General features: G+C 54.4%; 8 protein-coding genes across 8 annotated transcripts; 3 read left to right on the top strand and 5 right to left on the bottom strand.

The window, feature by feature from the left end:
• Positions 1–674: 674 nt before the first annotated feature.
• On the bottom strand, positions 675–2,007 carry M406DRAFT_241590 (ChaC-like protein; the record flags this gene model as incomplete). The annotated part of the gene is made up of 4 exons (XM_040916148.1): positions 675–1,186; positions 1,637–1,696; positions 1,786–1,817; positions 1,964–2,007. Coding segments are annotated over 4 exons (648 nt in total), but the record flags the coding sequence as incomplete, so codon positions are not given.
• Positions 2,008–3,981: 1,974 nt separating this feature from the next.
• On the top strand, positions 3,982–5,013 carry M406DRAFT_45459 (uncharacterized protein; the record flags this gene model as incomplete). Its single annotated transcript, XM_040924276.1, has 3 exons — positions 3,982–4,026; positions 4,210–4,456; positions 4,550–5,013. The coding sequence occupies 3 exons, from the start codon at positions 3,982–3,984 to the stop codon at positions 5,011–5,013; spliced, it is 756 nt and encodes a 251-aa protein (XP_040773475.1).
• A 500-nt stretch (positions 5,014–5,513) lies between these two features.
• On the bottom strand, positions 5,514–7,052 carry M406DRAFT_72495 (uncharacterized protein; the record flags this gene model as incomplete). Its single annotated transcript, XM_040925545.1, has 2 exons — positions 5,514–5,810; positions 5,880–7,052. 2 exons carry the CDS (start codon positions 7,050–7,052, stop codon positions 5,514–5,516), a joined length of 1,470 nt encoding a protein of 489 aa, XP_040773474.1.
• A 4,785-nt stretch (positions 7,053–11,837) lies between these two features.
• M406DRAFT_294206 (uncharacterized protein) lies at positions 11,838–13,564 on the top strand (the record flags this gene model as incomplete). The annotated part of the gene is made up of 4 exons (XM_040919126.1): positions 11,838–11,951; positions 12,183–12,536; positions 12,620–13,063; positions 13,139–13,564. The coding sequence occupies 4 exons, from the start codon at positions 11,838–11,840 to the stop codon at positions 13,562–13,564; spliced, it is 1,338 nt and encodes a 445-aa protein (XP_040773473.1).
• An 815-nt stretch (positions 13,565–14,379) lies between these two features.
• M406DRAFT_347537 (beta subunit of citrate lyase) lies at positions 14,380–15,663 on the bottom strand (the record flags this gene model as incomplete). The annotated part of the gene is made up of 2 exons (XM_040922307.1): positions 15,468–15,663; positions 14,380–15,386 (listed from the first exon to the last, which is right to left on the bottom strand). Exons 1-2 carry the CDS (start codon positions 15,514–15,516, stop codon positions 14,380–14,382), a joined length of 1,056 nt encoding a protein of 351 aa, XP_040773472.1. The 5' UTR covers positions 15,517–15,663.
• Positions 15,664–15,966: 303 nt separating this feature from the next.
• On the top strand, positions 15,967–17,245 carry M406DRAFT_357476 (Golgi apparatus membrane protein tvp-23). The gene is made up of 4 exons (XM_040923688.1): positions 15,967–16,219; positions 16,293–16,338; positions 16,426–16,709; positions 16,792–17,245. Exons 1-4 carry the CDS (start codon positions 16,132–16,134, stop codon positions 16,947–16,949), a joined length of 576 nt encoding a protein of 191 aa, XP_040773471.1. The 5' UTR covers positions 15,967–16,131; the 3' UTR covers positions 16,950–17,245.
• A 555-nt stretch (positions 17,246–17,800) lies between these two features.
• Positions 17,801–20,677, bottom strand: M406DRAFT_107917 (uncharacterized protein). The gene is made up of 2 exons (XM_040915274.1): positions 20,174–20,677; positions 17,801–20,103 (listed from the first exon to the last, which is right to left on the bottom strand). Exons 1-2 carry the CDS (start codon positions 20,626–20,628, stop codon positions 17,856–17,858), a joined length of 2,703 nt encoding a protein of 900 aa, XP_040773470.1. The 5' UTR covers positions 20,629–20,677; the 3' UTR covers positions 17,801–17,855.
• Positions 20,678–21,201: 524 nt separating this feature from the next.
• On the bottom strand, positions 21,202–23,098 carry M406DRAFT_107916 (uncharacterized protein; the record flags this gene model as incomplete). Its single annotated transcript, XM_040915273.1, has 2 exons — positions 21,202–22,508; positions 22,750–23,098. 2 exons carry the CDS (start codon positions 23,096–23,098, stop codon positions 21,202–21,204), a joined length of 1,656 nt encoding a protein of 551 aa, XP_040773469.1.
• Positions 23,099–23,481: the final 383 nt, after the last annotated feature.

Here is a 23,481-nt window from a genome sequence, read left to right as displayed (position 1 = left end):
ATTCATACCAAGGCCGAGATCATCGGGGCTCCTGAACGCCTTCAAAGGCGTGGAACATTCGTTTACCAATTTTCACTCTTCGATTTGCGACTACGCTTTCCTTCTTTCTACTTGGTTGGCAATTGCCTGTTGATTACTTTCTTCGCAGCTGGTCTCAGGTCCTTTTTTTTTTTTTCTCCCCGCTGAATTTTCGGCATTCGCATCTTGAATTTCCTGTATGCGAAGTACGCTCAGGCGGCGCGGCGATTCTTTACTCGGTCGTGTCCTTCAGCGTCCAGACAAGTAGCGACTGCGCTCAAGCGGACTGGCGCAAGAGGACGATGACTAGGGGAGCATGGACTCTGAGACTGATCACTTGAACACCTAGCTAGAAAGTAAAATAACACCAGCAGAAAGGGGGAGGGGGGAATTGGGAGCAAATGTTATCAAGAGAACACACGGCGTTGAAGGAAATCAAAAAAGCTAAATTTAAGTTGACTATTTCGAGAACTATGACCCCCTTCTTTGGTTGCCACATGTCACTTGTGAACACTGAAAACTTCAGAAGGCTTCTCTGTCTCTTCCTGCTCATCCTCATTGGCGACCCCAGGCTGACCATCCGGCGCGACAGGCTTTCCATTCGCGGATGCACCACCCTGCAGCGGAGGGAGCGCGTCGTGCCCGCCGCCCTCGCGGGCTATTATCGCCCGCACGCGCGCTGACAGGTCTGTGACGTGCTCATCGCCGCTTTCGGGGCTCAGGTCCTGCAATGCCGTGTCCAGGTGCAGCAGGTACTCCCGGTTCAGCCCGCTGGGGCCCTCGGAGCGGTAGATGTGCTCGGCGAGGCCCTGGACGTCCTGAGGACCGGTGAACTGGTCATTGTCGGGAGTGCCGATGTAGACCAGGGTGCGGATGGGGGCCGGCGCCTCTGCCGAAGCAGCAGCAGCAGCAGCAGCCTGGGATGACGGAGACGAGGACGATGGGGCCGAAACAGGATGGAAGGCCGTGTAGTGGATACTGTAGCCGTTGATCTCGCGGATGTCGAGATTGGCCTTGACCTCGGCGACTTTCTCCGGGATGATGCGATAGGCGACGCCCCAGACCTTGCCGTCGTCGGGGGCCGGGTGCGGGTCTTTTAGGGTAGACCAGAAGGATTGCTCGATGAGGGTGACTACGCGGCCCGGGTTTTCAGGGGTGCCACGGTGGTCTTGGCTGTTAAGGTGTCAGCGGGTTCTGGTTTTGTTGGGTGTACCTTGAGGAAATCTGTGTGTCTCTGAATTCAGACAGAGAGGGAGAGTGGCCTAGATAGTTGAGAGGTAGTACCTTGCCTATATTGCGTCTCTGTTAGTAATCTAGTGATAATAAGCCGTGGAAAGCGGTCGTCGTTGTGTATGGAGAGAGATGTAGGGGAGAGAGCTCGAAGATGAAAAGGAAGTCAATTGTTTTGAGATCTGGTGTATGTATACACTCATTTGGTCCGCCGTATATCTCAACGACCATCTGAACATGACATCCCCAGGTGTTGATCTCTCTCTCTCTCTCTCTCTCTCTCTCTCTCTCTCACACACACACACACACACACACGAGCACACCAAGCTGGACTTCCCTCCTGCTGTTGACTTTGCAACAAAAATACAAAACGAAACGCTGTCAGAACATCCACTCACCTGCCAAAATCTTCGGATATAGCCATTGACCCATCCAGGTATTCTCTGGTCTTTGTCGCAAGACATGTCAGCAGTCTGACCTCTCTAATATCTGGCTAACACCCTTCATGGTGGCTGTTCGCGGGCCAGCTTCACATACCGTAGTGAGGTGGGGGTTTCCAGATCAGGCTCCTGTAGAGTAAATGACCTCGTTAGACATGACTAATTCATATAGATATAGACTTCCCTCGTGACGATACCATGCATAATTGTTTATCATGTGTGAGTGTGACACGAGGTACAATATATTGGGGGGGGGGGGTGCAGGACTGCATTACCCATAGCCAAACAGCCAAAACTCGGAGTCATCGGCGGGAGGCGGCGCACCAGGGTCTTCGATTGTCATGGTCGATATATATATATATATATATATATATTTGCTCAGAAAGGAATTACGCCAAGGCTTGTGCGGGGTGTGAAATACAATTTAGTATCGTTCTCTCTCTTTTTGTCGGTTTATTGAGTTATTGGTAGAGATAGTTTGTTCAGTGTCCGATCCACGGTGGGTTGGAAATAACCCAGGGACGTTTAGGCGAATTACATAATCATCATGAGTTGTACACCAGCAGCACTTGCCGTAGTACATAAATCGAGAAATGGCGTGCTGCAACGCCTTCCTGATTCATTACGACGAACGAGCGCGAGGTCGCATGATTTCGAAGGGTAACACCGCATGCTCTCCAAAGTGATTTGGTGCTGCGGGCAAGACAATGAGTGATCACCAGGACGCATCATTTCGCATTACTTTCCCAGTCGGTGACCCAAAACCCTCGTCTGCCAGGGCACCCACATTGCCACCACAAACGCAAATGCTGGCTGGCAGGATTGTCAGCTTGCTCCTCTCCCGGCCAAGCACGACGCCCACGTCCCCACCCCACAAGAAAGAAGGCGCTGCGGCTCGAAACAAGATGTGATCCTGCGAGCAGCAGCTCATGCCACAGGCAGGTACCATCGTCATCATCATCATGCAAGGGCCCATTTTCAAGTCAGCCACGAGAAGAAAAGTTTCTGAGAGACACTGGGTTGGAGGGCCTTTTTGCAATAGATACATGAGACACCAGGCCAGTTCACCAGCCGCAAACAGAAGAGACGATTCGCGTTGGACCATTGTGCGCCAAGAGACAAGCTGGCCGGCTGAGCAAGGTGGCAGATATGTTTTCTTGGCCTCTTTTTAATATTGGGACCTTGACAGCAGGCGCGCCAACTAGGGAACCGGCATTTCGCTCTGTCGGCGTTGGGGCTCTGAAAGAACGAAAAGAGATGAAGGCCCTGACCTTTTTCTCGCCGCCGCCGCCGCCGCCGCCTCTCCTTCCTCCTCCTTCAGGGCATGTCAATGTAAGCATCAACGCGATTGATTGCCCTGCTGGGAACTGAGCTTGCAGCTCGGATTGTCAGACCAGCCACGTACAAGAAGCCACGATGCCCCCTGCTGAGGATCAAGCCCGATGAGCCACGTCCACTGATGAATCAGGCTTCGATCAGCCTTACACAGCCTCGTCCGCCTCGAGTACTTCATCTCCCTTGTGTCTCGCTCAATCTCGTTCTTACTTTTCTCGACTTGTTTTCTTCCATCCTCAGATGAAGTAAAAGTTTGGATAGTCGGCTTTCGCTAGCCGGCCACACACACATACCATTGTTACAACATCTTACAGACTCCTTGTATCATACAAACAAAGTCTCGGGTCATACCCTGCCTGCCTTGTGCCTAACGCTAGAGAAGGATACGTAACGCGTGCACCCAACCTGCGAAAGACTACCATACACCTAAAAGGGGGCGCGCAATCTGGGGAATACACCGGCACCTCGAAACCGGCAAACGGCACATCCCACTCCCACAACAGTTTTTGGCTGCTACAGACGACGACTACTGCGGCTGAGCGGCGGGCGCACAGTCCCTGATCTACACCGTCCGCTCAGCAGTGTACTATATAGTACGTATTATTGGACCTGTATCAGCAGTAGGAATTGCAGATTACGGTTTGACTGCGGGCACCAGGATTGAGGAGGGGCCCCACTTGCGACCCGACCTCAACCACCCCCTCCATTCTATTCTATTTATTGATCTGGCTGCGCACACCTGCCCAACGACCAACAGACACGCATCGAAGGACGAATTGTGGTTGTTGTTCAAACACCCTTGTTGCTCATACATCCACCGCCACCTCACCTGTCGAACATTTCTACCGATCTCGATAAAAAGAACCTTCTTCGCAGAGTCACTGCTTCTCCTTACCTGAAGGAGAAAGTCATTGATTTGTTGAGACCGCAACTCCCCCATCCTGCTAATTCAGCCACCATGGCATACAACCAGCCCTACAACCCAGACGCGCTCCCCAGGTACGTTGGATCCCGGGGCCAGGAGTAGCAGCGTGTACCAAACTCAAGCTGACTCGATCGACATCAACCAACTAGGTTCGCTGAGCCGGAGCAGAAGAACACACCTGCCCCATCACAGTACGCTGCTGTCAAGCCTCTGTCTCCTAGACCAACACCACAACCACAATCACAACCACAACCACTGCAGAACCAGACCTACGGCCGACTCTCTCCCCACCCACCACCCTCGGGACACGGAAGTAACAACAGTTACAGGCAGCAGCAGAACTCGCAGTATGCTCACACCATGTCTCCTCCTCCCGTGGGCGGCCAGCGACCTCCGCCTGTCCAGAACCGGCCCTCCCCGGTCTCGAGGCCCCCGCCAAGCCCAGCCCCTCCCGGCGACGATAGAGACCCGACACTGCTACCGCTTTTCAGGGCTGTCGATAAGAACGGTACGCTTCCCATTTATATATATTGTGTCCATGAAAGGAGCCTGAGACAATCCATGTGGTGTACTTTGAACTGACTTGGTGGGATCAATCCAGGAACCGGCCAGCTCTCGGAAAAGGAACTCTCGGCGGCACTCGTCAACGGTGACTGGACGGCCTTCGACCCTCACACAGTTCGCATGATGATCCGTATGTTCGACAGCGACCGGTCGGGCACCATCGGCTTCGAGGAGTTCTGTGGGCTCTGGTCCTTCCTGGCCTCGTGGCGCACCCTGTTTGACCGCTTCGACGTCGACCACTCGGGCAACATCCAGCTCGACGAGTTCCGCGACGCCCTCATCGCCTTCCGCTACCGCCTCTCCGAGCGCTTCGTCGAGCTGTTGTTCCAGACCTACGACAAGCGGAACGAGGGCCAGCTGAGCTTCGACCTGTTCGTCCAGGCCTGCATCAGCCTCAAGAGGATGACCGACGTCTTCAAGAAGTATGATGATGACCGCGATGGGTACATTACGCTTAGCTTTGAGGATTTCTTGACCGAGATCCTGAAGCAGCTCAAGTAGGCCGCGCGAGGGTTTGTGAAGGAGCTTGTTGGTGGGTTGGGGGGAGAGACCAGGGCAGTTGATTATTATGATGAGGTCACTTGGGCTTGTCCATTATAGAAACGCTGAGGTTTGGTCTTGGTGGACAAAGTAGCGATACCCCCTAAGCCCTCTTCGTTGTTTTTTTGTATTCTGAGGCGTCAATTCCCAACACTTATAAACTACTGGGCGTGCTAGTTTCTGGGAGAGGACCTTTGAAACAAGGCACATAGAGATAAAGGGTATCCAGCATTCTGAAATCCCTGAAACTACTTTGGTGGAATTACAATCAAGATGATACCCTTTCACTCATGACTTTTTCCTTGCAATCTCACGAAGATTATTTGAGGACTGTCTACTTACGATCACTGGAAAAGGACCCCAACGCTGAACTGTGAAACTGATATCCATTGTTACAACATGCAGCCATTTTCTTTCCAAGATCGAAAACAAAAAATGAGATTAAGACTTACGGGGGTGGCTCAGTTCGCATTCTTGATCGACCCGCCTGCCAGAAGTATGCTCATTTCACGATCTTCTAGCGGACTGGTCAGAAATTCGTCCAGCGCAAGAGGAGATAGCCTCGTGTCTTTATCCCCGGCCTGCGTCTCCATGCCGCGCCGTACATCAGTTCCAAAACTTTCCTCGTAGGCGTAGGCGCGCCGCTTCCCATCCATATCCCAGACCCCCTCAGACGTAACGACGACGTCCTCGCCGCTGGCAAGATGTACCACCTGGTGCTGCACGCTCGGCCCCTCTCCAGCGCTCGGGGAAATGCTCTGCACGGTCTTTGGTATGGAATGCTTTGAAAATTCCCTACCAGAACTTGCCCTTCGCCACTGCCTTACCCTCAGCCACCCCTTCGAGAGGCCTTTCCCCCTCGTTTCTTCCTCCTCCTCCTCCTCCTGCTCCTCCTCTGCCTCCGCCGTCTCGTCGTGACAGCTTACCCTACACCTCGCACCCAGCCGCATCGCAATTTCCTCGCCGGACGCCATGCCTGCCAGCGCCTTCCTGCCCAGCCACCACGAGTTCACGACGTGGTCGCGTCGCTGTAGGAGCACGGTCAGAGGCAGGGCGGCCTCGCTCACGAGATGGGTTGTCGCGTACGAGCTGAGATGGCCGGCAAAGGGGATGCCGCGTGGCGAGAAGAGGAGGGAGAGGGTCCGCTGAGACGAGGGTGGTATGCTGTAGCTGGGGACGGAGGGGGAGGCTGGTTTGCCGAGCGCTGTGGTGAGCGCAGAAGTCGACCGGGCGGGGCGCAGCGTCGGCCAGGATGCCAGGTGCTCGCCAAGTTGTTCTTGCTTCGTGTCTGTAGTAGTCAAGCTCTGGGCTAGGTATGCGCTGGCAGGGTCCACGCACACTCTCGGCAGTGTCGAGTACGACCTGTGGCTCTTCGGCATCGCCGGCAGCGGTGGTGCCGCGGCACTCACATACGATGCCTTCAGGGCGCCTGGCATTCGACCACTAGAGAACATAGGTGGCGGCCGAAACGTGATGCCTACCGTGGCACGCGAGCCCGTTAGGTCTCGTGCCTGTGGGATATACGCAACCGTCACCTCCCCCGGCCGACCCCCTGAGACCATCGGCGGTAGCGGAATTCTCGTCACCGTCTCCCGCCAATCGTGTCGGTCGCCCCATCTCTTCAGCGCCAGGACGTTCCGCCGGTCGAAGTGCTTCCAGCCCCGAATCACCTTCGCGGCTGAAGGCTCAGCGAGGATGAGCGTCTTCGTATCGGCCGGGATTTGGCACACTGCAGCCTCGTTATAGGCGTCGGGTCTTGCCTGGGAGAAGATGATGAGGTCCGGCACAGGAAGCTGAGCGAGCGATGATATATAATCCTGTGCTGGCTGGTGCGTGAGGGAGATCTTGAAGTGGCTGGACCTGGAGGGCCCGGCTATCCAGGGGTCGAGGAGGATGTGGTAGGATCTCGGGTCGACAGAGGGAGTAGTAGATGCCACGATAGGTGAAAAGGTCAGAAGAAAGAACGCGTCCGTATCGAGGCGCCTGAGTGAAAGGGCCATTGCGCGTGTCGAGGTCGTGTCACCCACGGCGGGCATCCCTTCTGTGAGCAGATGGTTTTGGCACCCGTGTGCAAGTGAGTGGCCCCAACACACTTTATACAATGGCCGTTGAAGAGCCATCGGGTGCGTCCATATGCTCGCCGACCGAGCACCTGTGAATGTCTTGAACATCTGCAGGCTAATGACTTACTCCGAAACACGGTCTGTCGAATCAAAACTCCTGTAGAGCCGTGGAGGTACTGGACGCAAGCTCCGAATCACGTCAGTGGCTGTAATACTTGACTTCGCAACGGATGATTTCGAAAAAGGTGGTCTCGAACGACAGTCACTTAATGAAGAAGATGAGCAGCCGACCACCGAGACACACGATAGCCGAGTTGACTATCAGATCACCACACCACCAACCTCCCCAGGTGCCACTTGATAATCTTGTCTGATCCTTTCATTGGCCACGATCAAGAGACCGTAGTATTGAGACGCCATGCAAAGCTTTCGGTGGCAGCCCAGAAACGGTCGTGTTAGCTTTTGTGCGAATGAGAGTGATTCCTATCTCTGAGGGATCAGCTAAGAATGAGGGATACAAGCTGTTGGCGGCTCCGAGCCACCGTCTCCATCGACTCGGATCTCTTCTTAGCATTTCCAGTCTCTTGAAGACCTTGGATACCAAGTCACTCACGAATGAAGACGAAAGGAGTCCGGACTTTTCTAACAAACATGGTTTGGATCGGTGGACAAGAGGACAATTTCCGCAACTGGAGCAACTCTGACGGAGGCGCAGAGTAGGGCCTGGACAATTGAGGGCTATGTAGCACCGCATGGAGTCCGGCCCGAAGTCCATAATTGTCCCATTACATAACATGGCAATATGCTATTTTGTAGCCAGCAATTGTTGTCCATTGCATCGAGCGGGCATTGGGAACTAGCACTGCGCAGACACTTGCAGCTGAGTATCTCCAGTTATTTCTCAGCCCGCGGGAATATGATTGATTGTCAGGCTTCGACAGTACGGCAAGGCTGAAAAATGTTGTCGATATCATTGAGGTTTCCTGAGCACGATTGAGCTGGACTCGAGGCAGACCCCGAAGGAGGCAGCGGAGGCTGATATCAAAGCCATCGTCTTCAAGTCTCAACGAGAACAAACGACGTCTCAAAGCATGGGCTTGATTGTAGAGCACGTGTTCTGAAGACAATATGCTCCTGTGGACCATCTGATTTGGCCCGTGTCAATCACGACGCCTGCCCGCGCACACAGAGTATCGAGGCGTGAGTCCGTGCTCTACGAGACGAGACATATTCCTTGCTCTGCTAGAAGACAATACGTCAAATAAATTAGCACACAGCTAACGGCCAATGCAGGGATTTCTGTTGTGGAACAATACGTGTCTGTTTATTGTCGATGCAATTGACATGAACCGTTGGAATGACGGTGTGGAGAGTGCTGACGAAACACTGGCTGAGGACCGTGTCCGGAAACAGCACTTGCCACCGCATTGCTCAAGGAACTTCCTAGACGTCTTGTAGTGCTAAATCATACTGCATTCACCGCTGCTTGAGGCCCCGGAAAGGAAGGCTGTGAGTCGTGTGGTCTCGGCACTAGACATGGCGAGGTAGAGTATCTAGGAGCCGATGCCGTTCATCGGAATTCCACTTTTAGCGATACCGTACGCAGTAGTACTACACTGAATCGTCGTCTATGTCAAGTTGACTGCGGATGCGGATGCGAACTGCAAGAATGAACGTGAAGGCTGTAGCCGATGAAAACCTCGCGCTCGCGCGCGTGTGTGTAGTGCCTATGGGCACAGTTGTCAGACTCGGATCGGCGGTCAGTATCAGGCGCCAACATCAGCAGGCGAGAATGCTGGCAGAAGCCATGTGGCATGTGAAGGGAGAGACAGTTGGAAGGATGAAGGAAGATGTCGCCTGCGCCAGCGGAGCCAAAGTAGCTGCATAATAGTCATCATATTGCTTCTGATTGATTGGCCTGGCTGAGCAGATTCAGCATTCCATTGTCCACACCTAAAGAAGAAAAACCCGAGGATTCTGTACCGTCAACGTGTCGGGACGGACAGCGAGGTCGGCTGGAGCTCAGCATAACAAGGACCTGCTTCAGGGGTAGCTTGAACAGTCGGGCTCGCCGTGTGCAGCATCCATGGAGCTCACGGCCAGAGCTGGCGTGTGCCTGCTTCGCTGGCAGTAGCACTACGAGGTCCTGCTGTGACGTGACCAGGATAGCTAGCTGTGCTCCGAGCTATCAGCTCTCAATTAGACGACCGCTGCTGTCCAATCACCAGCCTGTGCCCGAGGCCAGAGTCCTCCTTCTCGTCGCCCACACCCACCCGTCCATCCATCCTGACAGAGAGCAGTCAGTTTACGCAGGCGGTTGCTGCGACATGAACAAACACTTCCCGCGTGCTGTGTTTGAGTCAGTCAGCAAGCCCCGGCAGCATGGAGAGGGGACAACCTCATCAGGTGTACCCTGCCTGCGTGACCATCTTCAGACGGTCGAGTCTGAGAGGGGATGGAAGCCTGGATGGTTGTGCCCTTGTCACCGCCTTCTGCTTCGAGGCACGAGCTTCTCTCTCTGCCCCTTCTGTTGCATCAAAGTCAAGAGCTGAGGTAGATAGGTGGGGGGAAGGGGGGCTCCTCTTTAGTGCTGGCAAGCTGGCAGTGCTGGGTTGGTGGGCATTGAAGAGGAGAGTCAATTTCCGGAAGTAGGGTGAGTTGGACCATTGGTAGCTGACTGAGTCATTATTGCCTTCATGCAAGAGAACGGGAGGCATGGCAGGCAGGCCTGGCAGGTCAGCTCCAATCGCAGTTACCTTGTTACCGGTAGTACCTGGGCAGTGCGTCATTGTTCCTGAGTCTGGATTGCTGGGTTCGGCTGACTAGTAGTAGCTGTTACGACAGGTACAGTATAGTTGTATCCAGTACTCAATTGATATACCCCACACTCTAGAGTTTCATAGTACACAGTACATACTACGGAACGTACCGCGGTACTGCCTCAGTACAGTACGTACTGTACGTAGTACATAGCAATAGCTGTTGCAGGGGGAGAAAGATCTCCCTCCCTCCCGGACGGTTTAAGAAGCAAAGGCAAGCAAGCTGCAGCCTTAGGGACGAGACATGCAGCTTGTCAAAGACAGACCTACCCCATGTCCAAAATCATAACGGCATACTTTATACTGCATGATATTCTGTATCTCACGAACTTGTCTGGCCACCTGCCAGATTAGTAAACACGCAGCGAGAGAAAGCTCTTATCCTGTGCTAGTTTACCCCCCCCTCCTATCCTCCCATATCACGAGTGCGCATATGATAAAGTGAGTGCATACGGCATCTTGCAGGCAAGCCCCACTAGAGGCAAGATTCAGGTGGGGTTTCAAGGAGCCTCCCTGCGCGCCTGTTCGACTTTGCTGGGGGCCCTGCTAGTACCTGAGCAGCAGGACCTGGGACGGTCATGTCACTACCACAGTCAGGCCCCAGAATCTGGAGTTGGCAGCGGGATCAGGGCTTAGATATGCAGGTGGATCTAATCCCAGTGTTCAAGAGAAGTTGTCGAATCCCCATCAACGTATGATAGCACCTCGGTCGGAAGATTGCAAGCGGATGTGAGGCCGAGAAAGAGTAAGAGACAAGATGTTTCCTATACTACTATGTCTGTACTATATACAGTACTTATATGATGTTTTTATGCAACTGCAAAGAGGCTGCGCCCTGAAAAAGTACCTGACGGACCCTGTTACGCAGGATAGGATGAACGGACCAGACCCCCTTTCAACATTGGTCCTGCCCCAGGTGCTCTCTCGATCCTCATCCTCCGCTCCCCTCCTCCTCCCCTTGCGCTAAGTCATGCGGACCACCCTCTCCCACAGACCCAGTGCGGCACCTCTTATTTTCCCTCTCTCTCTCACACAAGGTACGCCTTTCATGCATCTGGTCCACATGACCTCCTTTGGGCACCTACCATGTATCAGTATGCTTGCTCCTCCCTATCATCCATTTCTTTCCGTTTCGAACATGACATTACCCAGGCGCCTTATTTAGCGCCGAGTCCTTGAAGCTGAGGAATAGCAAAAGCATAGCAGCTACACTACCATGTACATATGTACCTCGCCCCTCTCTTCAACCCCCCCCTTCCTGCCCTCAGAGCAGTAACCGGAACTGTATATCATTTCAAGCTAGCCTCCTGCTACTACCTGCTACCTGCTACTACCTAGTACCTGCTACCGTCCCAAGCGTCCCAACCTGCTACCGTAGCTGGGTAGGTACCGTTTCCCACTAGCGGCAGCTCCTCAGTTGCTTGGTCCTCCCCCGCCTGAAAGGTCGACCTCTTTACCAGCTCCCATCCCACCGCCGCCCGCCATCGTTCCTCGAAACATCTCCTGTCGCATCCCGACACCTCGAAAGCATACAGGCCTCCAGCCCTACCACCAATTATTGATATCGTCGCCATCGTCTTCGCCCCGCCAGACCTCCAAAACTGCTTATCGTGAAAGAAGATGACCAGAGGCTGATGCGACGGCTTCATTGTCCCCGTCCAAACGACCACTGTCATCACTATCGCAGCATTCCTCGCCAATCTGCCGTCATCTCCCAGTTGGAATCGGATCGCAATCCTTATCGACAAGAGCTGCAGCCCACTACGTCTTGTACTGCACCATCCCCGCCCGCCCCAAGTGCCCTCCTCGGCCTCGATCTCAGGGGCCTCGGACCTCAATCAATATCATCTCAAAATCGAAATCGACCTCGACCTCGCATGGTGGGGTCAGGGCAGGTGTCAAGATGCCTCCAAGATCTTCTTTGACCTCATCATTCTCCATCACCGACGCCAACAATGAAGTCGTCTGTCCCCTTCATAACCAGGATGGATCCAGCTGCCGGAAACGATGTCTCGGTGTACGTCTAATATCACCTTCCTTCCCCCACAGTTCACCGTCGCCCCCTCTCGACCCCCCCCCCCTCTTTACTCTCTCATTTTGCTTGCCATTCCCGGCTCGAAGTCAACTCCTCGCTCCGGTACAATTCAGATTCGGCTTAGCCCCGAGTGCCAAAAACTCGAAGCTACGAAGGTGGTCATTGTTGTGCACTACCGTGTGACATTGGCTGACAATTTATTTCGCCCGACAGGAGAAGAGGTATCGCTCCATGCAGGAACATATCAGACGAGCACATCCCGAGCACTACATAGCAAAGCTGCCCGCTACGGAGGAGAGCTTCCTTCTCATGATCAACACACCCCCGAGCGAGAGGCCACAGCCGCAACAGCCTGCATCGGCAAACAATAGCTTAAATCACCACACAAAGCCTTATGCGCCTGATCGTATTGCATATTATCGCGATGACTATAGCAACCCTGGGACACCACGCATCTACGAAGAATATCCCCAAGGGGCGATGCTTCCAGCCGCGACGAATGCCGCTGCTGCACTAGCATCTCTCCATAATTACAAGTCTAATCATTCTGATTGGGAGGCTGAAGCCGTGAGTCCTTCCTGATTGATTGATTCTGCCTCGTCGGCATAGCTTCGCTCAGGCACGGTCTCGTACTGACTGGCATCTTGTAGGAGTCGATCTCGGATTCTGAACGGGATAGGATACCGAGATCCTCTGTCGAGCTTCCTCCAATACACATCAACCATTCCGATATAACTAGTGAGCCGTATGGCAGGGCCAGAGATCTCCTCCCTTCTATCATCGGAACCTCGCCTCCCGGCAGATCGTCTACACTACCACCCCTACAAAGACCTCTCGGGCCTCATCGATCCAGAAAGCAGTCGATTTCCAAGAGGGGAAAGGAGGCGCAGCATCGCAAGCAACGGTCCAGAGACGCAAAAGAATGGGTGAAGCGAGGTAAGATTGATATTGCCGGGGATCTTTTGCGGCCGATGGTTGGTCAGGACCGTCCGAGACCATACTCGGCCGAGCCATCATCACGTTCGCCGTGGGACGACCTGTTGGATGCGGCAACATCTGTTGCGGAGGAGGATATGGGTGAGGACCGGACTCCTGTAAGTTCGAAGCAAGGCCAACATCGCCCCGCTTTAACTCCGTTCCGGGCAGTGATGCTGACCAGACAGGTCCAGATGCCCCAATCGCCTGTGTCCATACAGCGCGCCTCGTTACCTCCATTTTCCCACCAGCAATTTGGCCACTCAACCTACCAGGCTTCGCCCTTGCAGCAGGCCCTGACGCCGCCAACCTATGCGCAAGAGGCTCCTGAGCCCTTCCCATCCGTGGAGAGCGGCGAGAGTGCAGAGAACTACCACATGGGTGCTCACGGTCTTACAGATTCCTCACCCAGCTTTTCATCGCAAAACACCCAGATCTATTGCGCGGCCTGCCAGAACGTGTCGCTGCTCAGAGACTCGTACGCTTGCACGGAATGCATTTGTGGCCTTTGTTCGGCATGCGTTGAGATCCTTATGGCCGAGCAGGGCGCGAAGAGGAAGTGCCCGCGCTGTGCCACTATTGGCGGCCGATTCAAGCCCTTCCAACTCGACATTCGTTAGGAACGACATTGGCGGTGGCGGCGGAACCCATCTGTCGGCCCTCTTCCCTCCTGATCATGGCGCCAACTTTTTCTGGATCCTGGATCATTTTCTGGATTTCATTGTATTTTTCCTTTCCACGTGACCTGAGCATAAAGGGATTGCGTTGTATCATTCCTTCGACAGAGCCCTACAGGACTTTTAACACATCCGGCGGAGTTTTGGACTTGCTTGGGAGTGTCTTGCTGATTGATCCTTTGACAGTATTTGCTGATTTCAACTTGCCGTTGTCTGGTGTCTGGAATGCTTGGTTTCACTGGGGCTCTCGATGCTTCTGCGGTCCGTATAGGCGACAGACCGAGATTTTTTCCTTTTCAGGCTTCCTTGCAGCCATTTTTCACGCCTCAGACAAGGCATGACTTTTTCCTTGTTTTCGTTGGGCATTATCATGGGATTATTTATAACCGAGACAGACTGCTCGCCACGCTTTGATCTATAGATTTGGGAAGGATCCTCGTTCGTCATGACTTGCTTTAAATGGGGGACTGTTCACGAATGTCCCTTTACTACTGAGACTGGTGGAAGGATTGACCGTATCGCTGTCGAGTCAGTAGAATAACGTATACATCTTGCTAATTAACCATATTCACTTGAGCGAGAGATTGAGTAGTAGCCTGGAAGAGTCTGATAAGAGGTCCAACAAACCTATGGGCTCATTTTGAGTTAAATGAATCTCAACTATATTCCATCTCTGGCGCGACACTGGAAACATCATCGACATATCTAAACCCCCCCCCCCCAAACTTTCCTCCCTCATCTCTACTCTACTCGTCTGCTCACTCGGGTTCTTGGCACTTCCATCTCTCCCGTATCGCCTCGACATCAAATCCACACCGCTCCGCTCTCGCCACAGTGGCCCTCGCTTTCCTCGCGACAGGCACATCAATCATCTTCCCATCCAGGGTCCACGCGCCCCTACCGGCCTCGCCTGCCCTGTCCCCCTTGCTGGCCTTCTCGTCGGCAATGACCACGCGCACGCTCCACTCGACCTCGTCCTCGCCCGGCGCGAAGGCCCGTTGGACCGCCTCGACCTGCGACGGGTGGATGCACTGCTTCCCATTGAAACCCATGCCCTTCCCGTCGGCGCACTCGTCGCGCAGGCGCTGCTCGCCCTCTGCCCCACGGAAGGTGGTGCAGACCAGGTCGATGGTCGAGGGCAGGTCGAAGGCACGGGCGTGCGTGGCGACGGCGGAGCGGGCGTAGAGGAACTCCCGGAGGGACGGGGTGCGGGTGAGGCTCAGGTCGAGGCTGAAGTCCTCGGCGGCGAAGATGAGGCCGGAAAGGCCTACGCCGGGCCTCGTGCCGGCCCTGCAGATCTCGGCGAGGTTGAGGATGGAGGCGGCGGACTCGACGAGGGCCAGGAGCTGGATGGGCTGGGGGCCTTTTGCGGCGCTGCTGCTGCGCTCGTGGTTCTGCTGGCGGGCGGGGGCGACGTGGCGGAGGACGTCGGAGACGAAGGTTAGGTCGCTGGCTGTGTTGACCTTGGGGATGACGATGGCGTCGACGGAGGGCTCGCGGCCTAGGACTTGGAGGTCTTCGAGGGCGTAGGGGGTGTCGACGGCGTTGATGCGGACGGCGAGCTCACCTATGCCCTTGGGCCGCTGGGAGGAGGAGGAGGAGGAGGAGGAGGAGGAGGAGGATGATAGAGATTGGAGGTGTTGGGCGAGGGCGAGGCGGGCGCTGGGTTTCTCGTGGGGGGTGACTGAGTCCTCGAGGTCATAGGTTACGTTGTCCGAGGTGAGGGAGAGGGACTTGGTGAGCATCTTTTGGGAGGAGGCAGGGACTGTTAGTGTGTGTTAGTAAGGGAACGAACGAAGGGGGTTTTGTATTTCATGTTTAGAGAGAGGGAGTGAGTTTGACTTGCCATAGAGAAGAGCCCTTCTCAGGACGGAGGCGGATGCTGGTGTCGCCATGGCGAGTTGTGAGAAGAGCAGATTATCTTCTCCGACTGAATACTGTGGTTTATATAGAAAGTCATAGGAGGCTTATAGGACACCTGGGTCTATCCAATCTGTACATTGAGCCTCATCATGAAGAGACGTAGCCGATATAACAATACTTTGAGTATGTATAGTAGAGCAGGTAGTAGGTTCGATGAAAGTAGGCTGTCTACAGTACAACCTACTGAAACCCCTCTCCTCCCCGGCTACTTGGAGTCGTCCTCAGTACTGCTAGTGGGTGGATGAGGTCAGTAAAAGAGGACCTACCCCTGTTCTTACCCCAGCTTTTACGGATTGGCGATAAAGCTTACCCCTGGAAAGGAGCACCCACAGTGTTATCAATAGCGAGACAGCGCGGGTGGCTTTAGCAGGGCCAGTTCCTGCCACATCAGCTCGAATTGGCCAGGGATCTATCTGACTTCTGTTTCCCATTTCTGACAGCAAACATCAGTCACTACTTCCAACACCAAGCACCCAGCAATCAACGCCACTCTGCGCTTTTGACAGCCAAATCACGACGACGGAACATTCGCTAGCCAATCTCTACAACCCAAGATATACCCCACCAGGAGCGAGGGAGAGACAACAATGGACTCGCAGGCTGCACCGGGCTCGCTGAGCTGGCGGTTGAGTTCGCATCCCATCACACTTCTGACTTTCCTGTCGTTCCGAGTGGGTAAGTCGAGTCGACCGCAGTGCGCCTGGCTTTTGGCCAGGATAGAATATTAGTTCTGACGATGTTTCTGCAGCGAGCCTCCTCGTCTACCTGTTCGGCCTTCTCTTTACGCAGAACCTGTTCGTCTTTTTCCGCCCTCCTCCCCTTCTTCCTCTGTCTCCCTTCGCCCAACCCGGCTAACCCTTCCTCCCTCCCTCCTCTGACAGCGTCTTGATCTTCATCATCACAATCCTCCTCCTCGCTGCCGACTTCTACTACATGAAGAACATTGCCGGGCGCCGTCTGGTGGGCCTGCGCTGGTGGAACGAGGTGGATCCGTCCTCGGGCGACTCCAAGTGGGTGTTCGAGAGCAGCGAGCCCGGCACCAAGACCATCAACCCAACCGACAGCCGCTTCTTCTGGCTGGCCAACTATGTCCAACCCCTGTTCTGGGTCGCGCTGGCTGTGCTGGCGCTCGTGCGGTTCATGTTCATCTGGCTACCGCTTGTGGGTGAGTCTTGTTCCTTTCCTGTGATGGGAAACTGCAAGGTGGAGGGTGTGAGGAGTGATGCTGATGGACGTAAACTTGACAGCAATTGCGATGGCCTTGACGATCACCAACTCGCTGGCCTTCTCGCGGTGTGACAGGTTCAGCCAAGCTTCCAACATCGCAGGGGGTGCCTTCTCTGCGACGGGGCTGGCGGGCAATCTTGCCAGCGGCATGGTGGGCAGGCTCTTCACCCGGAGCTAGAGGGTGCAGCGGCTGTCCGGCGATGTGGACGTGGGTTTGTATTGGGTTTGGATCATTTCTTCAAGGGCAGACGGAATCTTTGGCTTCTTCTTGGCGTTGCGGGGGTGCTAGGCGAAACAAAAGAAAAGGGTATGTGGGACTTCAGTCTTCTCCTGCGGGCGGTTCATCTCGAAGCGGGCACTTCTTCAGGAACCAGCAAAGGCACAGGATAGAGCCGCCATCCCCTTTCCCTAGTTAGAAGATTCCCCGTGTACGATCTATAGGTATAGGTGGTATGTTGACTCAGTTACCAAGTCAACGTGAAAGTCTGTCTCCCTCGAAAAGGTTCATTGACTGCAGCCACGGATACGTGCAAGAAGGGCTCGTCAGCTTGACCGGCCGGTAGGAAGTCTCATGCATACTCTGCACACGGAGGGAATAGCCAGAATGCTCAGCAATCCCACCATCGCTAGCCTTAGTTCGCGCTGCCTCAGGTAAAACGCGTACCACAAATAGACACACGAGGCTGGTCGAACCCACAACAACCGAAACAAATCAACTGGGGGAATCTCCCGTGAAAGACAAGGCAATCGAGATTCAGCAACAGCACGATCGAGTATTCCCACAAGTACACTCGCACCAGATGGTTGATATTCGCAAATAATCCTCGTTTGGGATTATCGGCCTGCGAGGTTTTGACTCATTTAAGATTTGGAAGGAGCTCTTTGCTTTATTTTTATTTTCTATTGAAGGACTTTTGTTATCATTTTTGTGAGCCTCTTTATCGTTCTTTCCTTCCTCGACTCTGTCTCTCTTTGCAACCCCCCCCCCCTCCTCTTTGGTTCTCCTTCGTTCTTTTTTAGATTTCACTTGCTCTAGAACTTGTTTCAAGATTGAGGTACTACCTAGGTATGTATGAAGAAAAAATCAAGAGCCGGCCCTTCGTGGCAACCACCTGAACAAGGACGCCATAGCTCGTTTCTTCTGCTTCACCCTCAGGACCATGTTCACCCAGGCCCAGTACGCTCGCTCCTCCTCAGACTCGAATGCTGGTCTACCGCTAACTATATCCCGTAGTTCGTCGTGTTTGCGAGAGCTAAGCCGAGGCGAAGCTCCGCTGTCCAAGAGAAACGAGATTGTCTTCTTTCTGAGTTCAAATGGCACTTTCTTAGTTTCTGCTACCAAACGGTGACCCCAGATGGCATGCTCTAACGGAGAGAGGGACGACCCCATCTTCTCATTCACCAAGGATGGTTCGAGGGACAGCTTCGTCTCGAGGTAAGTCAGAAAACACCAGCAACAGACGATCCCGAAGAAAGTCGGTGAGACGCCGACGCCGTAGCGGTTCAGATCTACCCAATCGCGTCCAATCAATAACGTCGCCTGCCTATCCATAGCATCAAGAGCCTGTACGAGCCCAGCTCGAGATTCGGGTGTGGTCAAGCTGGTCACGTCTGGCGAATACCGCAGGAGGTTAGGCATGGCGATCTTGAGTAATTTCGACCCCCTAGTAGTGGCAATAATAAGTCTGTCATTGGCAAAGGAAAGCGCTTCAGCATACAACAAGTTCAGGCTCGGGTTGAAGTCTTTTGGCAGATAGGAGCTGATGTCGGCCCAGATCTCGGGCTTGTTTACCCAGTCCCGGGCAGTGCGGTGCATGAACTCAACTTCGCCCCCCGGCGTTAATTCGAGAAGCCCTCGGGTCTTGCTGTCCAGGCGGCGGACGATGATGCCGCGGATACCAGCCTTGGCATCCTCGGAGAAAATCATGAGTTTCAGAGCGTGTGCCGGTGCGATGTTCTCTTGTGCCAGCCACAGGACAGTGTAGTCCAAGCTACCCAAGGCTGCCATCTTGAGCGAGAAAATCTCTGCCGAGTCCGACTTGGATCCCTTGATGCTTTTCCAGATCACCGTGTACAGGCTTTTGATATCTTCCGGCAGGCTCTGGAGGGTCGCTCTCAGCTGCGGCAGCCCGTCGCCGTTGGAGAGTGCCTCCTCCAGATTGCAAACGACCAGATACGACCAGAGGAAGACGCCGTTAGCCTTCTCGACCACCTCCCGGATCAGCGTCTCGGCCTCGGCGGGAAATATCTTGCTCAGGTCAGAAAACCCCCTGTTGGCCTCCAGCTTGCCTCGCACGAAGAGAAGCATGTCGTTCTCCGTAACGTCCTGCATCCGTAACATCGGGTGCCTATCTAGGGCGTCATTGAATTCTGTCCACTGCCGGCTGGCGACGCAGACCTTGATGCCTCCGCGCCGGCAGACATCCGAGATCAGGGTCAAGATCCTCTCAGGCGGCACTTTAAACTCGTCGAGCCCGTCGATGAAGATGGCTAGCCGCTTCTTCTTTTCGCTGCCGACCTCGGTGAGCAGCATGTCGAATGACTCCTCGATCTCCCAGTCTGACCACAACGGCTGCCTCTTACAGCTTCGAAGCGTGCTGAAGAGGGCCCATCTCCTCGGTGCGACGATCGGCACAAGCTCAGGGCTTGCTTGCAGGACCTGGAACAGTATAGTCCTCATAAAACCCGAGAGGGATTTTTGCAGGTCTGACCCTGGGAGCCAGGCATAGAAGCTGGTTATGTACAGCGGCGAGCCCCGTGCCCACCTCTCGAGGCTCTTGGCCAGCGCAGGGCTATGAAGGATGTACTTCATCAGCGTCGACTTTCCGGAACCAGGCTTGCCTGTGATCCAGTACGGCGTGTCTGCGTCGCTTTCGAGCCATTTGGGAAAATTCGACCATTTGTTCGTATTCCCATGGAAGATCCAGGAGAATGTGCCTTTGTATGATCCGGCGATGGCCTCTTCTCGGGCGTCAATGTTATCGAAGGCACCAGAGACGAGCCCGTCTTTGATTTCAGTCCGAAATACCGAGTCATCAGCTGTCATGATGGCGGCCTCCACATCCGGCGGCTGCACCACAGGTCTCCTTTTTGGGTTCCAGAGCGTCTCCACCAGGTCTCGGTAGATGGAGTCAGTCGCTTGAAAATGGTCGTTGAGCACCGTAATGACCTGGTCTTGGTATGTATCTCTCTTTTCAGCGGAATCGCCCAGGTATTTTGGACCGGAACTTGATGAGGCTCTTGTTTCGTCGAGTCGTCGCAGTGTTTCCACGACTTCACTCAGCATCTTACTGAACTGGACCTCTCTCTCACCGCTCTCTTTCGATGCTTGCCTGATATAGATTATCAGCATCTGTCTGTGATTCATTAATGCTATATAAAATCAATTTCAGGAACACTTACCACAGAGACAACAGCGTGAAACTGACCCCACGGTCTCGTATACCGTCAAGCCGCTTCAACAATGTCTTCACCTCTGACTCGTCCCGAAGGCTATTCCATGCCAGCTGAGTCGACTTGAGCACCTTCTTTCCCTTCCGGTCGTACTTTTGTCGCGATTGCCGTTGCTGAATCGACGCCAGTAGGTCGTCAAACTCCCGAGAGGCTTTCTCGACGTCCCCGAAGATCTCAGCGATGTCACTGTCGCTCTGAGCGGCTGGAAACCGGCCCAGCGTCTCGTATGCCTGGGTGGCCTGCGTACGGAGGTCTTTGAGGCCGCTCAAGAGCTTGGACTCACTCTCGGTGCGGCCATCGGGAGATTTGTAGATCTCGTGGGCTCGAGACAGCAGGCGTTTGCCGTAGTCTACGAACTGGACCACAGCGGCGGCGACGCCCACAGCGGTCACTGGATCCATCATGATGACCCAGAGGAACGACTTTCGAAAGTTCTGGTGAGTGAACCCCGAGACTTCTCATCTTGAATGAGTATCGAGTTGACGAAATTCAGGGGAGACGTAAAGGGAATGTAGAGAGGGAGAGCCTCGTCGAGCAATCCTATCCCATCACACCAGAGATGGGCAGTGCGTTGGCAGTGCTTTCGAGTTAGGCTCCACTGCAACATCTGCCAGATGGGCTTAGCACATGCAGTGCATGCGTGCCTCGCCCATAGGGTGCTGATGCGCCACTTCAGCACACGGCGGTACGAGGGCCCATTAAAAGATCACAAGGGGCCAGCGGGGGAATATGGTTCCAATTGAAGCATTGATTCAATGGCACCCTTTACACATCTTGTTGTCCGTTGAAATGCTGAAGAGGACTACAATGTTTTATTTTTCCTGTGAGCAGGAGAAATGCTGGTGAAAAGAAGGAAAACTATGCCGTTCTCTGTCTTTTTCTCTGTCACATTCCCCCAAGCCCATCTGGTATATCCAGGATATAAAAAGCAGAAAACTCCAATTCAAGTGACCTGACCCATCCAACAAATCACTCAGTCAACCTGCAGCACGACTCTCGGTCCGATGCTGCTCAATCGCCTCGTCCAGCGCCCTTTCCTCCTCCTCCAACCTCCTGATTTCGTCCTCCGTCATGCCGTCTTCCACCAGGTGGGCATACTGGTCCGAGATCGAGACTCCGCCGGGCGTGTCCGATCTGCCTCCAAACCTTGTCGGGCCAAACTGCGGTGTCCCTGTCCTGCTTCCCGGGGCGCTGCCGCCGCCTCCGAGATTCTCGTGAACGCTGTCGGCTGAGATGGCAGAGGGCGGCTCGAGGTCGCGAGCGTTGTGGTCGGCATTGATCACATTTGAGAGGTTGGATGCGCTGTTCTTGTGAGACATGGTCCTGCCGAAGGACGCTGCCGCCCTCTCCTGCTGCGTCGACGAGCGCCCGATGGGCGATCCCACGGGCGACGACGACGACCCAGGGTGGGTGTGCGTGGGCGAGTCTCCACCGGCAGCGCTGCCCCCCATGGACGCAGTGGTTCCAATGGGCGGGACAGGGCCTCTGAGCGACGAGTAAGCTGCCGACCCGCGCCGTGTCGAGCTCAGGCTGCGGCCTCGGCCGGCTGCGCGGGCCCCAGCGGCCTCACCAGTGATGGACATACTCGCACTGCTGCCGTTGAGCCTCGACATGCCGGCGCCGCCTCGGTCCAGAAGCCGGTGGCTGCGCGCGTCTTCCGAGTAAGGAGTGTCGGGCTCCATCATCATGGTTGTGCTGTGGGTGTCTTTCTCAGCCAGCATGTCCTGGGCCTCACCTCGGCGCACAACCATGACTCCGTCCCGCTGCCGCCGCCGTGCGCGGAGGCAAAGCCAGGCTGCGATCGCGAAGATGAGGATCAAGAAGACTGCGCCGCCGATGGCGATGCCGACGATGGCGCCTATCGAGAGGGATCCGTAGTGGTGACCACCATCGCTGCTGTTGCTGGAGGAGTCATTGTCGGCGTTAGGTGGCAATGTCGAGGTGGGCGAGGAGGACATGACGGCGGTGGCCGATGGCGACGACGTGCCCTCCCCAGAGACTGTCGGCGTTGGGGCGCCGGATGTGCTCACGGGGATGAAGGCTGTGGTCTGCTGGGGAAGGGCGGCGGTGGCGCTCGTTATCACGAGGGAGGTGCTGGCGCTCATCCAGTTGTTGAACAGGCTGTTGGCCTCGTCCTGGTTCTCCGCTATAGCCCAGTACGGGCTGAATCCATAGTCGTCTGCGCCGCTGGAGTCCTTCCACCCTACCTGGAAGAAGAGAGCCACGTCGTAGTCTGATACCAATTTTTCGATGAGAGTACCGTTTAGAGTTAGGGAGGAGGTATCTGTGTAGACTTTTGGTTGAGGAAGAAGAGATAAGGAATGGGATGTCAGCAAGAGATGATACATTTATATACATAGCATAAAGAAGAGAGGGTGAGAGAGGATATGTTTTTCTTAGAAAGGTAAGACTCTAGGGTAACATAACACAGTCAAGACAAGTAAGTTGCCCAAGCTGCGTGTGCTACAGCAGCAGCAGCACAACTATCACACTGAGAAAGAAGAAAAAAACGAAATCAAACTGACCAGGAAACGTTGGCACCGTAGCACTCGCAGGCGGCTGTCCATTGCTATCCGCCTGATACCCCTCCGCTACCATCTTGTCCCCACCAACGAGGATGGCATTCGCAAAGGTGAAGTCGCTCCTGTCGCTCACCGTCCACTTAAAATCTATTGATGCCGTGGGGTCGGCTGCCTTGCTGAAGTTCACGATCGAGCTGGAAATTGTCCCGCCGTGGTAATCGGACACCTCGAAGTTCCATCCTGTGAAGACGTTCCAGTCGAATTCGAGGCCTGCGTCGTTGCCATCATCGTTCTCCGCGGAGGCTAGGAGGACGGGGAGCAGAGCCCATGCTGCCTGCGAGGCTATTCGCATGATGGTGGTGGTGGGTGTTGTGAGTTGGGGCTGGAGGAAGAGGAGGAAGTACCGATTAGGTTGCACCGCATAACATCACGGCCTCTCCTTTCTTCCCCGGCCTCAAGGGTATTTCGTGGTCCTTCCAACAGTATGAAAAGAAAGAGACTTTTCGTTATCTTGTTACTTTTTTGGCTAAAGAAAAAAAACCAAAGGATGAAAGTTGTAAGGGTGGAGAATGAGTAAAAGCACACAGTATAATTGGTGATATATAGGCAGTAGAAGAGAATACTCTTGGGCAGCGAAGCTACAGGAGTAGTGAGTAAGTAGAAAACAGGCTTGGAAGAAGAGGGTCAAGAAACGAAGATCAGGCTGTGAGACTTTGCAGTAGGCGAAACACGCTT

This window comes from Cryphonectria parasitica, assembly GCF_011745365.1.
Source record: "Cryphonectria parasitica EP155 unplaced genomic scaffold M406scaffold_7, whole genome shotgun sequence".
Lineage (NCBI taxonomy): Eukaryota > Fungi > Ascomycota > Sordariomycetes > Diaporthales > Cryphonectriaceae > Cryphonectria > Cryphonectria parasitica.
The sequence above is the reverse complement of the archived record's forward strand: the minus strand, read 5'-3'. Positions and strand labels throughout refer to the sequence as shown.